A 15,701-nucleotide genomic window follows, 5' to 3' on the forward strand; every position below is an offset into this window, starting at 1 on the left:
CTGAGAAAGAGCATCACTGGCCCCAAATCAACCAATGAATTTTATGGATGTGGGGAGGATTGAACTTGGTCTTTGTAGTTCCAGTCCAAACAATTTTGCCTTCTGAAAGGACTGTTAGTTTAGTCCTAAAACTATTCAGAAAAAAATTATCCATACTGAGACATTCACACAAATAATTTCTTATTGCATACATGTTGCACACATTTATATCATTGCAGAAATAATACAAACATTAAATTAAAAAATGGAGTTACATGTAGCATGCCTACACAAGCCACACTTGTTTTTTTTTAAAATAGACATTTACATTCACTTGTTCTTCACTGAGGGAATCTTTCAAGGATTAGCTATTATCTAAAATTAATAAGCAATCACTTTTCTTATTTGGCAAATAATATAGGCAGGACAAAAAAATCTTTAAAAATGATGATAACTTTGACTTTCAAAAATATCTCTGAAAAATCTGTTGAGAGAAATATTAAACAAAGGATATGGTGGTAGATCAAGAAGAGTGACATTTTAAAATTGGTGCTTTTCCAGGAAGCTAACCATTTTAGTCTACTTCTTAGAATAATAAGGAATCTTATAGGTTCTGGACCACAAAACCTTATGCTTTATAATGCTTATTCTACAAGACGTCAGAATATTCTTTAAAATACTGAGGAGAGAACATCGCATTTTGAGAAATTTCAAAAACCACAGCAAAGAAAAACTTTGTAGTTTTCATTTCAATAGAGGAGAAATATATGTTACATCTATCTCACATTCTTAAAAGTTTTGAGGATGCTCTTGGGTGCATATTTCTTGACTACTGTATGAAAAGAATAGCTGGGGTCTTATAAAAAATCAGCAACGTTTTCTTATCAAAGACTAGTTCAAAAGATTTATTGCTATCACTCTTCCAGCTCATTCAAGTAACCCAGTCTTAAAACAAACCACATGTTATACAACATAGTGTATTTAGGTCTCTATTTGTTCAAATGCTGGTGACCTGTTCTTGATAGTCACATGGCAACATGTTCCTAAGATGCTGCATTTGTCAAAGAATAACTGTTTCCCTTGAGCCAAATAATGACATCAGTGACTCTTGCCAGAAAATTATAACATAGATCAAATGTGGCATTCAGAGCTGATGGTTTGTGGCTGTCTGGCAACCACACCTCATGTTGTAGATCTCACAGAAGGAGATTAATTTCTTTCCCCTCTGTTGAAATGATTCAAAAATAGCCATGTCATCAAACCCAAATAAAAAATGAGTGACAGAAGAAAAAGATATTTGAAGCTCACCCAAACCACTCTTAGTTTTTAGAAAGAGAAGACACGAAAGGTAAAACTAGTGCATCTCAGAACTATTTCCAAAAGACCAGGTGAAAGAAGACGAAGCTTCTCTATTATTAAAGTAAGCATTCAATTTTTTAAAAATAATTATTATATTAAATTGCAATGCTTAGCACAGTAATAGACTTCTTGCTAAACTTTTTATACAATTAATAACATAATCTAGTACATATTGTTTTACAAATTTCTGGATTTTTAGATACTTTGGATACTTTGATGTTTGAATTACTTGTATATGTTGTTACTAAACAACAAATTAAACTTTGTCATCTCCTGCTTGGTCTTTCCATAGAATATGTTTAGTAAAATGACAGTTTCAGCATACTAATAGGAATATGGAACTTTATTTGTTCAGCTTTAATGAAATCATTATAAATAAATAACTCAATGTTGCCTTATAATTGCTTCATTCCAAGTCTGCACCTATGGTAATCTAGAAACAAGATCCATTAATTGTAGTATTCATATGTCTGATTAAACCTGTAATGAATTGCCCATAAATGAGCTAAAATTGATTTGAGATGCAATTTCATAACCACAGAGTCCTCACTTTCCTATCTTGCCATATTTTGTGAGGTAAAAATAAAGATGAAAGAAATTATGGGGAAATTAACTCTACTTCTTTGCAAAATGCCTGTTTCATCAGGAAACACAGAGATTCTGTTGAAGATAGAATATTAGTCCTAAAAAAGACCAATTTCATAATACTCTACATATTTATTCAGTAGCAAATATTACTAATTAAATGGGAATTAAGCCAAGGGAGATTGAGCTGTGAGTTGTAGTTATGAGGATTTAGCAGGGAGTAAATGTGTAATGAATACAGTAAGGCTTACTTCTGAGTAGAATCTTACAAGATTACAATAAAACATCTTGCCTTTAAAAATGTATATAAAATATATAATATGTTAAACATATTAACTCCCAAGTTATCAAGGAGTTTTGATTTCTATTTTAGAGAAGTGGAAAGAAAGTTAGTGAAGGAAATTTAATCAGAAAATTCACCTTAGACAAAGTAGGTTTTCCCATTCATCAGTGTTTAAGAACGACCATATTAGGGATTATTTCATTTACCCACTGTGGGTATATGCTTAAAACCAACTGCTACCCTTAAATGTAAGACATGTGGATATACTTTAAGAGATTTGCTGTATTTCCACTTACCTAATTAATTTGGAAGGACTGAATGGAAAGAAAGCAGCCATTTGTTTTAGGAACAGTTCACCTGTCTGAAATTAAACCAATTGCTTGTTACTGACAAACCGAAATAAGGCCATAAAACAAATGTATTATGCAGATGTTTTTGTTTAAAAAAGTGCTATTCTTGAGTTCCTTTAAGCATTTTCCATGGGCAATGGAATTTTAACTGGAACTTTAAATGAAATTATGGATTTCTTCTTTTCTGTCAAGTGTCTGGATTCACTTTATTATTTTGGACAATCGTCACAAAAATGGAAGAAACATAAACAAAAGTTATATTAACAGAAAGAAACATATACCTCCAAATGCCACAAATGATTTTGAAGAAAACTGACGCCATTGGTATCCCTGAACGAGATATTTTTGAAAGTTCAAAAATGCCCCATTTTTTGTTCAGCATTAAAGCTCCAGATAATGTCAATACCTACTTGAATCCATCTATGTTTTTTCAATGCTTCTCCGGTCTTTTTTTTTTCCAAACAAAATGTTTTTTGTGGAAGAAAAAAAACGGAAATGTTGAACAACTCTTCAGCTGGTGGTATAGAACTAAAAGCCCTCAATCTGGAAGCATCTTGCAGATCAAGTGATGCCAGATGGCTAGCGTTGGCAGATGTGCAGACACAAGGGGGAGATATTGACATGTGTGAATAAAGCTCTAGTTTTACAGAAGTGCTGATGTCTGCACATGCTTAATTGCCTAGGATGGTTGACTGTCATTGGGGAAAGAAAAACACACACAAAAAGTGGGGAGATTGAAAACAAAATAAATTACCCCAGAGAAAAGCACAAGAGCACTCTTGTTAGGAAGTAAAGAGTATGTTACACAAATTTGCAACCCATAGTTACTGCACAATAGTATCTACTTGCAATCCAAATAATTCCTGAAATATTCAGAACAGAAAAGGAATTTAAAAAAAAAATGATTGTATTACTATTCTTATATTACTTTATTTAATGACTAACAGAATTCACCTTGAATGGCCTTCTATTGAATCCAATTTAGAACACTCTATAACTTTTAAAGTTTACAGAAACTATTTAATTTATTATTCTGTTTATGACTGCAGCAATAATGTTATTCTTCTTCATGGATGTAAAAACTTTTGCTCATAAACATCAAAGAGAGACAATCTGAAATTTTAAAAATGGGGTGTCATATAAAATGCAAATAAAAATCAGGAAAAAAAAACCTACACAATATTTTAGGGACTAAGTCACAAGTTGTCATGAACAAGTTAATCTTTTTATATACTTTGATACCGTATTTTTCGGAATATAAGATGCAAAAAAGAGGCTGAAAATCTGGGTGTGTCTTATACACTGAATACAGCAGTTTTTTGCCTCCTGAAGCCCCACCCCTTTCATCAAAATGGCCATGCATACCCTTATGGAGGCTTTCAGAGAGCTCCTGGGCGCTGGGGAGGGTGGAAATGAGCAAACAATGGGCCATCTTTTGCCCCCCCCCAACCCCCAGCAGCACTCTATAAGACTCCATAAGGCTATTCATGGCTTTTTTAAAAAAAATGGGCCCGTTTTTGCAAAAAATGGGCCATTTTTGGGAGGTTTGCAGAGTGCAAAAACTCCCACCCCCTTTGGAAAGCTCTTTAACTGATTGATGAGAATTACATTGATCAAGTGATGTGCCAGCAGAAACAAAGTCTTAAGTGCTGCAGATTGTCAGTGATTTCTTTCTCCAGCATATGGATAATACACCTACCTACCTATTCTTTCTCTCTCTCTCTCTCTCTCTCTCTCCCTACCTACCTACTGTATTTTTTTCTCTCTCTCTCTTTCTCTCTCTATCTCTCTATCCCTTTATCTACCTACTTACCTACCTAACTAACTTATCTCTCTCTCTCTCTATTCCTACCTACCTACCTACCTACCTACCTACCTACCTACCTACCTAGTGCATTTCTCTCTCTTTCTCTCCCTCTCTATCCCTCTATCTACCTACCTACTTTTTTAAAAAATTGCCTCTTCAAAACCTTGGTGCGTCTTATAGTCCGAAAAATACCATATGCAAAACACCATGAATGTTATCTTGCTTCCCTGAAACCCTTCAAAAACAATAAGAATGTACAGTCCTAGGTATAAGAAGGGAAACCAGTAGATGCAGCCCACACTGTCAATTAAACTGATGTTAGAATATGTTTAGCATGTTCATATGTTCAGCAATATCTGGTAGCAGAGCCCATTTTTTATTTGTTCCACAGTATTACTTACTGTAACTGTAGAACAATACATAGGTTACTTTGTCTGCAAACAAAACTAAGGTGTGAGCTACAGCACAACATCCTTTGTCAAACCAACGCAGAAAACTGTAGCTTAAATATTTATCTAAGTAGAATCTAATGTTGGCAATTATTCTCATATAAAGTTTTTATGTAATGGGGGAAAGGGAATGACTTGTTGTTTTCTTTGACATGGATTATTCTGTTAGCAGTCAGAAAAGAAAAGTGCTGTCTCCTTTGTACTTTTGATTTGCTTTTCAGAAAATGGACAGCTACATTGGCTCTAAATGCCATCCCATAGTAATCTCTGATGCTCATGGCTTGAAGAAATTTTGGGAGGAAATAATTGAAATATACACCAAGCAAAAAGAAGATGAAGATTCTCGGTTGCACCAAAGTGCGTTAAATAAGTGAGTTATTTTATCTGCATTAAATTCAATCTGCTTAGCAAAGATGCATCATAGGTTTCAAACTTGATACATCTAATATTTTGATCAGTCTATGTTCAACTGAGCAACTCACTTCAGAAACAGAATTCACTGGCCAAGAAAGGCAGAATTCCTTTCCGGAAAGACCTGGATAAATATATCTTTGGGATGCTTTACATAAATGATATGCTAGTCCAAAGGCTGACAATAGAATTGATATACTGTTTTTTATTTCCAAAGCAATCACTATTTGATTCATTTATCCTCACTGATAAACCTTTGCCTAAAAGTCACCATTTATTCTATGACCTTTAGGTCATCTGGAAGCTGACATTAAAATAACGTCTGATTATAAACGTATACTTCTATTTCATGAAAGAAATCTGCAGTTTATCAAAACAAGCTTTGCCAAATAAAATCATATAAATGACATTCAATATTAATGTATTTGCCGGCCTCTCCACAAGTCCCTTCCAAGCAAATTTGTTGCCACTGGTCAAGAATTATTTTTATTTCACAGAGACGATGACTTGAAACACAGAATAGAAATGCCAAGTATATTGCCAATCCACTAAAAGGGTGATACAGGCTACTGGTAGTCATCAACTTACAACAGTTCATTTTGTGACCATTTGAAGTTACAACAGCAATGAAAAAAGTGACATGACCATTTTTCACACTTATGCCCATTGCAGCATCCCCGTGGTCATGCAACTGCCTCATATTTATGTTGGTTGCAGTGTCCTGTGCAGGGGTATGTTCCAGATTCTTTTACTGCCGATTCACACAGGGATGTGCTTTGTGTGCGCGCTTTGCCCATGTGCGCATTTGATGCGCACCACACACATATGTGCAGTAGGTAAAAAATTTCTTCTGCGCATAAGCAAAAAACAAGGTGGCGGCGCCTATGGCGCTGCCGACAGAACTGGTTCGGATGCGTGAGTGGCCGAATTACTACCTATTTGGCCAAACCGGTCCGAACCGGCAGGAACCCACCTCTGGTCCTGGGGTCATGTGGATGCTTTTGGCAACCTTCTGATAAGCAAAGTCAATGGGGAAGCCAGATTCACTTAACAACTGGGTTAGTAATTTAACAATTGCAGTGATTCAGTTACTAAATGTGACAAGGTCGTAAAATGGGGCAAAATTCACTTAACAAATGTTTCACTTAACAAGGGAAATTTTGGGCTCAATTGTGGTCGTAAGTCAAGGACTGCCTGTATATTGAGAATAAGGTCTACTATGTTAAATGGAGCCAACTCCCAAAGGGATATGCATAGGTTTATTCTTCGCTACTGTAATGTAATTATGCAAACCTCAGGTCTGAAACACACAGGGCAGTTCCACTGCACTGCTTTTTTACTACTCTGGTAATTGTTCCACATCTGATTGACCTCATCCTGCTGTCTGCATTTAGGAAGTAAGCTTATTTTGGACTGCTATTTATTACAAACAGCAGCAATGTTGCTATTTTCCTTGGAATATAACACTAAGACATGGTAGAACTCATGTGCAAATTGTTTTGCTGTTGGCAGGCACTCTTGGCTCACTTCAGCTCCTAGTTCCTGGAATCAATCCAAGCATCATCCTCTCTCCTTTCTCCCCAGAGACTCTCTGTGCTATTCCTGGATCTGTTCTCTTCTTGTATATTTAAAACCCATCTCCATTCTCCTCCAATCCAGCCACAACTACAACACATAACTAGGGTCCTAACTATGGGAAAATGTCTGGTTACAAAATTGCTAACACACTGGCATTTTATTTTCCTAAATCAACTTCCAAGGCAACTTCCAACTTGGAAGTCGCTGGGAGAACCCATGCATTATTTTAACACTCTATTTCCTCCTCTGTACTTTGCCTTTCACATTTTTTCAGCAAAAAAAATGCATATGAATATTTTAAAAATAGAGATGTGTTCACAGAAGAAGGGAGACTTTTATTCATTCATTCAATTTATATATCTACCATCTCAGGGCAGCCAAAGGCATTTATATTCCAAATACAAAATAGAAAAACCAATGCATGCAATAGCAACCACGGACAAATCAGTTAACCACAAACCAACAACTTTACTGCCTTCAATTAAGAGTCTAACTGCCATGCCTGACAATACATCCGGGTCTTCAGACTTGGGAAAAGACAGCAGAGTTGGTGCTAATCTAATTTGAGGAGCAATAATGTTCCAAAGGGTAGTCAGTACAACAGCAAAAGGAAGTTTTCTGGGTTTAGAAAGATAACACTTCCTAATCAACAGGACCCACAGAGATTGTGAGATTGAATGGGAAAGATGCCTTCTCTTATTAGCTGCTTCTCTGATGAAAGTTTTATTCTCAGTTTCTTTTAATAGCTACTGCCAAACATGTCTTCCCCATTTTTTACAACCATTTTTTTCCGCCTGAGGAAAATAGTTTGCTTCCTTCCACCCACAAAGCAGAGCATTTTGCTGAACTTCTCCTATGATCTCTTCCAGTGTCCTTAGCTATACAGTGACTAAGAAATGTGTGAGAATGTTTGTCTTTTATTCAACCCTCCCTTGGTTTCGCTGTTTCAATTAAATCCAAAGGGGAAAAAAATATTGTGAACAAATTCCTCATCCTGAGCTTTTTCAAAACATCGCAGATGGAGACTGCAGCCAAGAAATTAAAATGCACTTGCTCCTGGGGAGAAAAGCTATGGCCAAGCTAGACAGCATACTAAAAAGCAGAGGCATCGCCCTGCCAACAAAGTGTGTATAGTCAAGGCTATGGTTTTCCCAGTTGCAATGTATGACTGTGAAAGTTAGACCATAAGAAAGGCTGAGCGCCAAAGAATTGAGGCCTTTGAACTATGGTGCTGGAGAAGACTCCTGCAAGTCCCTTGGACTGCAAGGCGATCAAACCAGTCAGTCCTAGAGGAGATCAACCCTGACTGCTCTTTAGAAGGCCAGATCCTGAAGATGAAACTCAAATACTTTGGCCACCTAATGAGAAGGAAGGGCTCACTGGAGAAGAGCCTAATCCTGGTAAAGATTGAGGGCAAAAGAAGAAGGGGACAACAGAAAATGAGGTGGCTGGATGGAGTTACTGAAGCAGTAGGCGTGAGATTAAATGGACTCCAGAGGATGGTAGAGGACAGGAAGGCCTGGAGGAATGTTGTCCATGGGGTCATGATCAGTCGGTCATGACTTTGCAACTAACAACAACAATGGGAAGTTAAGGGAGCTGCTAGAGGAGGGAAGAAGTATAAAAGTGAAAAAAAACAGCCATATCTGCTATTTCACAATAAAGTAATATTATAACCATCATCAAAATAAAACTGAAAACAGGTTACTATAACATGAAAAAACAAAAGCCTCTTTTGCAGAATAAGAAAACTGTTGGAAATTAGAAGCCAGATTATTAACTTTTATGGACCTCCGGGCTTATAAAATAAGGTAAACATGAAACTTGAATGTTATAAGGTTCAAGAAAGAATTTGCTAGTCACATTGGAGACTAAGAATAAACGAGGCCATCATTTCTATGGTTTTTTTTTTAAAAAAATTACATCCCCATCCAAAATTGCAGTAGCAGCTAAATAATGGTTGTCAGTTTCCTACACCAATTTTTGCCAAGTTCTTAAAAGTTTGCTTTGAATTGAGGAGATGAGACTCTGCCTTCTCTTCCCTTTTTTCCATGGTTGATACTAATGAATAAGCACCCAACAATCTAAATAAAAATATATCTCTTAGTGTCTCCTGGGATTTTATAAATAATAAAGAATATTTGAGAAGGGAGGCTTCCGGTTCCGGCGGCTGACGGCGACGGGCAGAGACTGCTCGCCCCGCGCATCCCCGGTGGGCTCCCCACTCCTTGGGGGGCACAGGACGCCCCGGAGAGGCATTCTGCCAGAGGAGCGGCACGGCGGGAGGACCCCTGCATCGGCGTCGGCCGTTGGGGGGCTCTTGCTTCGCTCCAGGCACTGAGGAGCGCGAAGGGGAGGCGAGCTGAAGCGTCTTCGCTGTGAGGCTGTCCGGAAGAAAAAAAGATACTTGAAGGATGCAGCGGCGGTGCGGTGAGGCGTAGACTCCCTTCATACCTATTACCAATCCTAAAACTTGTCAGTGGTGTTAATTGGAACTTTTGTTTAACTTGGAGAAGTGCGGCTGGAGGGGAGGGGGATTTCCCCCCCCTTGAACAAGCGGCTAGAAACAAAAGTGCTCGTAGCCCCAGGGAAGGAGGAGGGGGAGAGCCAAACCAATGAGGTCACACTCCAACTAAATGGATCTTCAGACTTAACCCTTTCAAGAAAATGTGATCTTTGGGAACTTTGAATCCTGAAAACTTTATTTGTTGCCTCAGTTCTCGAAGTTGGCAGGGCAAGATGGCACACTTCCGTTGTCTTCATGAAAGCTGAACTTGACTCCACCTTTTAACTTCAGGCTTCCGGTCTTTGTCTCCATGTTATTTGGATACTTCTCTTGTGGATTGTTTGCTTTTGAACTTTCTGGAGTGAAAAACGTCTGTTCCTTGCCAGGGTGATTAGAGAGTTCCCTTGTGCCTGGTCTTTCTACCCCCCCGAACTCCCTTGGCTGCTCTACCACTCTGACTGATTCCTCTCTATACTGACTGGACTCTTTATTACTAACAATGACATCTAAAAGACCACCTCCTGGAAAGTCGGGCTTTGCTGCCTCTGCCCCGACATCTGCAACTTCAAGTCTGAGCACGCAATCAACGTTGACAGCTTTCAAACAAGTTAAAACTACAGACTTGGAGTTTCATCAAATGTTTCAACAAATTCTACAGGGACAAGAGGAAATTAAGAAACAGCTGAAGGAGATGAAAGAAGAAATTAGAGGGAACCAGGAAAAAATTGATAAGAACTCACAGAGATTGGATCACTTGGAGCAGGGGGCGGCTGAGATGAGGGGGGGGTGGAAGGCGTGCAAAAGGGAAACAAAGAGCTTGACACCCAACAAATGAAAATAGAGTTTGAGAGAATGTCCTTTTATCTTAGATTTCAGAATGTGATGGAGACAGATGATGAAAATATTAGGGACATCATGACAACTATCTTGGCTGAGTATACCCAAAAAGAAAAACAGCAGATGGGGTGGGAAATAGACCTGGTTTATAGAGTGAACTCTACATATGCTAGAACACACAATGTCCCCAGGGAGGTGCACATTAAATTTCTTAGGAAAAGCACAAGAGATGAAATTCTGAATACACAAAGGGGACAAGCCCTGATATGCAAAAATAAGGAGATAACCATACTGAAACAGATCCCCAAGAAAGTGAGGGAGAAAAAATATTATTCGCAATTGGCGAATAAATTATACCAGAAGGGGGTGTGGTTTCGTTGGTTGCTGCCTGAAGGTATGTTAATATTCTGGGAGGAGACAAGGGTCAGAATTAACACACCCATAGAGGCACAGGCCTTTATGGAAAAAAATAAACTACTCCTAGAAAAACCAGAAGACATCCCAGTAGATACACAAGACACGGGAGGGGCCGGAGCACTGCCAACGGGGGGAGATGGGGCGACATCAAGAAAGCTCAGATCACACAAATAAGTAAGAAAATCCACATGATACAAATTGATTGAAATTATTTTTGAATTTACCACACTGACTATATGTTATTATGTAATATTTGAATGCTATGCAAATGTACACTATGAGTCTGGAGGGGGCGTATACCTACCGCAGTTTGCGGCTGCCACAATTTGTAACCTTCCCCATACCTTTTCCTTTTGCAAAATACCAAAAAACCAATAAAACTTTGATTTTAAAAAAAAGAATATTTGAGAAAGGAAAATGCAAGAGTGTGGTTCGAATTTAAAAACTGCTAACTGACTAGAATGGTATTTGAGAATACGACATTTGCTATTTGTAGATCAAAGACTATACTATGTTTACTGAGACATTAAATGAATCAATCAGAGAACAAATAGCTATACTGAGCAATTATTATATCCCTCTGCCAGAAGTTCATCCAGCATATTTAAGGGTTAGAAGCGGATTGGGCTCCGCACAAAGAGCCTCTGAAGATGTTTGCATAAAGTTCATAAGAGTCTGAAGTGGGTTTAATGCGCTAACTGAACTCCCAGTTTCAAGGAAACTTGTATGTTCAGCCAAAGACACTGATAATCCCTCAGCAGAACTTTATGCTCAAATCACAGAGACCTACTAAAACTTTGCAACAGGGACACACAACCTTTTCAGTCTGATAAGCATGTTTGGAATTAAGATAACATATCATGAATTCCCTCACAAAAAAAACACCAAGGGGATCTTGTTCTTCACAAAACAGCTATAATGTTTGGTATGGGCAATCATAAAACACTGATTTACCAGAAAGTGAAACAATGAGTCTGTTTTCTGTAATTCCCTATAATTTAACAGGATGTTCTCTTCTACTTCTTTTTATGTTAGTGTTTTTCCTAAGCAACCAATCACACTTTCAAACAAATCACCAAGCTGTAATCCGGGATGTGCAAAATTCACATCCCTCAAAATTCTGGGCCCAATTCAGTAGTTTCCAGAAGTAAATCCCCTGAATCAGAAGTGTTTTCAGCTGTTCCAGACATGATGTTTTAGATAAAACAGACTTCTTTCAAAGCCAGACCATCTTGGGACCTCTTGTACCTGTTCCAATTTGGACCGTTTTCCTCAGCCTGGTCTAGAGGGAAACTGAACTTTCTATCTCCAAATCTGAGTTTTTGAACATCCTTAGAAACCCATCTACCAATTTTGTTTCTAAAAATAGCTTTCGGTGAATGTGGAATCCAAAAACATTCTTTTAAAGGCATTTGATGTTAGATTCTTTGCTTTGAAACGTGTCAGTTCCTGTTGCTGTTTTGGGTTGGGTTATTTGTTTTATTTGCTATTTGTTTTAATTAAAAGCAGATCTTGTTTTTAGCCAGGTAGAGTTTGGAGCCTGCTTAGTGACAAAGCAAGTGCTTATCATACTGCTTATCTCTTATCTTTCAGTAAGAGTGACAATGGCAACAGAGGCTTTTATATGCTCTCCTCTGAATATAATTTTACTTCAGTGTATGCAAGGAGAATGGTTCCAAAGAGTTCCTGTGATGCCTTTATCCTAGGCCTAAAATATTGTTTATTTTATTCCAGAGTTCAGTGAAAAACTGATCTGACGTGAACAAATCATCCTTACTCTTATATACCACATTAGTTTTAGCTATGGTTTCTTTTCCATCACAAGTTCAAACATATAAATAGCAATAGCACTTATATGTTGCTTCATAGTGCTTTTACAGCCCTCTCTAAGCAGTTTACAATGTTAGCATATTGCCTGCAACAATCTGGGTCCTCATTTTACTGACCTCAGAAGGGTGGAAGGCTGAGTCAACCTTGAGCTGTTCAGAATCGAACTCCTGGAGTGAGCAGTAAGTAAGTTTGTAGTATTGCATTCTAACTACTACACCACCATGGTAATGAGTAAGTGCTCATTATTATTGAAAAAATATTGGATACCTTTCCAAATGGCATGTTTTGCCACAACAGAATGCCAATCTATTCCTACAAACACTGAAAATCTCAGATGCACAGCCATATACATCCCTGCGACCCGTCCACTCACACAGAGAGGGACTACTCCGGGTGCCGTCCTCCAGAGAGTGCCAGAGGGCAGCGCCCAGGAGTAGGGCCTTCTCTGTAGTGGGCCCCACTCTTTGGAATGACCTCCCCCCAGACATCAGGACAACAACCGACCTTCGCTCCTTCCGTATGAAGCTGAAAACCTACCTGTTTCGACTAGCTGACCTGGCATAATTCTACAACCTCTCCAGCCCAGGGCATTTTTAATTGGTAATTTTAGTTTTTAAGGGTTAATTTCACTGGGGTTTTAACTTTTTTAGGTATTGTAACTTATTTATTTATTCTTACCTCCTCTGTACGCTATATAATACTTTTGTACGTCGCCCCGAGTCCCTGTGGGGAGAGGGGGCGACTAATAAGTTCAAGTAATAAATAAATAAATAAATATTCCAGGGATTAGGTGCATAGATGTTCTGACCTACCCATCCCGTCACATGGAAATGCCTCCATCGGGATTGGTCCTCTCCTAACACATTGGGAAGCAGTGGCTGATGGACAGTTCGAAAATTATGAGTGTTTACAATGAGGAATATTTTCCCTTTCACTAAAACCTTTTCTATGCACACATTACATTAGTAGCCCAAGTCCATATATGGGAACCTACCTTATCAATACTTAATAATGCCTTCTTGATTCAATGAATGTATTTAATTTATATTACTTTCTTTTTTGTTTTGTTCTGCTGATGGTGTGATATAAAGAGTTTGCTTCCCCAAATTTCCTTGATGTCATTTCCAATGCATGTACTATATTATTTTTCCTATGAGATAGTCCTGAGCTGATACTTCATCCAGAGAATACCCAAAGAAGAAACAGCATGTATCTCTAATGACAGCATTTTATCAGTTGTTTGACTCCTCTGGAATCCAGCAATGTCACCAAGCTTCATTCTGATGATGAGTTATACTATTAGTATTCTCTGTCTATCCCAAGTCAGAAGGCCAGAGAGATACCTATGCTAAATTAACACATGACAAGTGCAATGGTGATGAAAGAAAAGGGACGCCAATAGCACTACACAAAAGAACTAGACTTCAAAAGCATTTAGCTAAAGATTCACAGTATGTTCTTTCTTCCCAGGCTCCGACATGAATGGACTCTAAGGCTGGAAAATCAAATTAAGATGCTTCAGAAGGACAGCGAAAATGGCAAAGTGCAGGATAACCTGTCTCCAATTGAAAATTTTAGTCAAACTGCTGACCAGACTTGATTTTGATCCTTGATTATGATTGTGAACAGAAATTCAAGTGACACCCGAGTTTAAAATAAGCTATTAAAAGGCACAACATGGGTACTTTTTGCAAACGTTTTATCAACCAACAGCACACAAAAAAGGGGGGGGGAACCCACTAATTCTTAGTTGATTATTGATCATTTATATGTATCATTAATTTCCACCTGCAGTCTTAGCTACTTACATTTGACAGGTAATAGCACTATAGTCTTTAAATGGGGAAAACTGCTCTTTATTATGCCAATTATCAATGAATGTAGTGGTTAACTTTGGCTAATATAGTGTAGTTACTTGTGTATCTTGAAATGTTGTCCAGTGCTTTGGAATTCTTGAAGCTGAAACAACGTTAGTTTTAGGAAAACAAAGAGTTTTCTCACAGGGATGCATTAGAAGTAATAAAATTTATCCCACAATTTATTTTCCCCCCAAGTTGAATTCAATACTAGGTCTCAAATATACTATATGTCACTGGAAAAAAAATGTGTTGAAAGATGTATCTGTTTTGCCCCACTGGAATTTAAAACACAGAGATGCCCCATTCTATAAATGAACAATAAAAGTGATTCTTTTGTTTTTGGTTTGTCAGGATGGTATTACAGATGTAGCATCACATTCATTCATTTTTAAAAACCCCATCATTTTCCGTGCAACCCTATCTATGCCTACTCAATAAAATCAATTGTGTTCTTGTTAGATTTCCTCTGGGCTCACATAAATTTTAGGGGCTTGTAGCCTTACTGGCCTCTCTGCAGGTTGCACTAGTGATTCTCCCCTCCCCTCTACTATTTTGCCCCTTTCTGGTGGTTGCCAATGTAATATTTTAATCCCAAATTAAAAATGTCTTGGTCGCAAGAGAGAGAGAGTAAAAGGCACTCTTCCTTTTTTTCCTATTTTGTCTTCCTGAACCCTTAATATTTTTGTCTCAAATGGCACTCCACCTCCAATTCTTGTTAAGTTCTTTGCTAAAAGTTTTTGAATCTTTAAAACTTTCTTTTCTTTCCCTTTTTAATCCAGAAAACGATTAATCCATGATGACTCACCAAATGGATTTCTCTTATCCTGACGCTCAGAAAAATCTCTCTCTAACTGTAAATTTATTACATTTGAAAGTGTTTAAGAAAGCCTTATGTGACAAATAGAGGATAGTCTAACCATCCCCCCTGAGTCATCTGACTGTGGCACTGATGGTTGGTGAAGTGAGTCAGATTGTATTTGTAATCAAATCTGTGCCAGAGAAGGGGGAAAGCACTGATGTAACACTAATACAGTTAAAAACAATTTAGGAACTATGGATCAGATGGCGACCACATCATCAGGATACAGCAGGAAAAAAAGGTTGCTTGGGCAAATTTGTGCTATTAGTAAATGCAAGTGAGAAAAGGCTCATAGTATATATTTAAACACATGTTGTGATGAGCCTCTTGTCCAAATGCCTCAAAGTGGAGTGTGATAAATCTCAAGATTCATTCTATATTGCAGACTATTGGGCAAGTAAAACTCAACAATTCCTCCCTAAAGCCAGAATCTCCAGTTCCACTGATCTAGTAAACATAGCAACAAGATGTTGTTAAGTTAATGATATCAAACAAAGTGAAAGAAAAAGAACCAATGTATCAGGCATATATATATATATATATATATATATATATATATGTGTGTGTGTGTGTGTGTGTGTGTGTGTGTGTG

General features: G+C 37.9%; 1 protein-coding gene across 1 annotated transcript; it reads left to right on the top strand.

The window, feature by feature from the left end:
* Positions 1-1,173: 1,173 nt before the first annotated feature.
* Positions 1,174-14,320, top strand: LOC309387967 (protein FAM240B-like). Its single transcript, XM_081944909.1, has 3 exons — positions 1,174-1,399; positions 5,034-5,182; positions 13,862-14,320. The coding sequence occupies exons 2-3, from the start codon at positions 5,037-5,039 to the stop codon at positions 13,989-13,991; spliced, it is 276 nt and encodes a 91-aa protein (XP_081801035.1). The 5' UTR covers positions 1,174-1,399; positions 5,034-5,036; the 3' UTR covers positions 13,992-14,320.
* Positions 14,321-15,701: the final 1,381 nt, after the last annotated feature.

The sequence above is a fragment of the Natrix helvetica genome (assembly GCF_964273705.1).
Source record: "Natrix helvetica genome assembly, chromosome: 2".
Lineage (NCBI taxonomy): Eukaryota > Metazoa > Chordata > Lepidosauria > Squamata > Natricidae > Natrix > Natrix helvetica.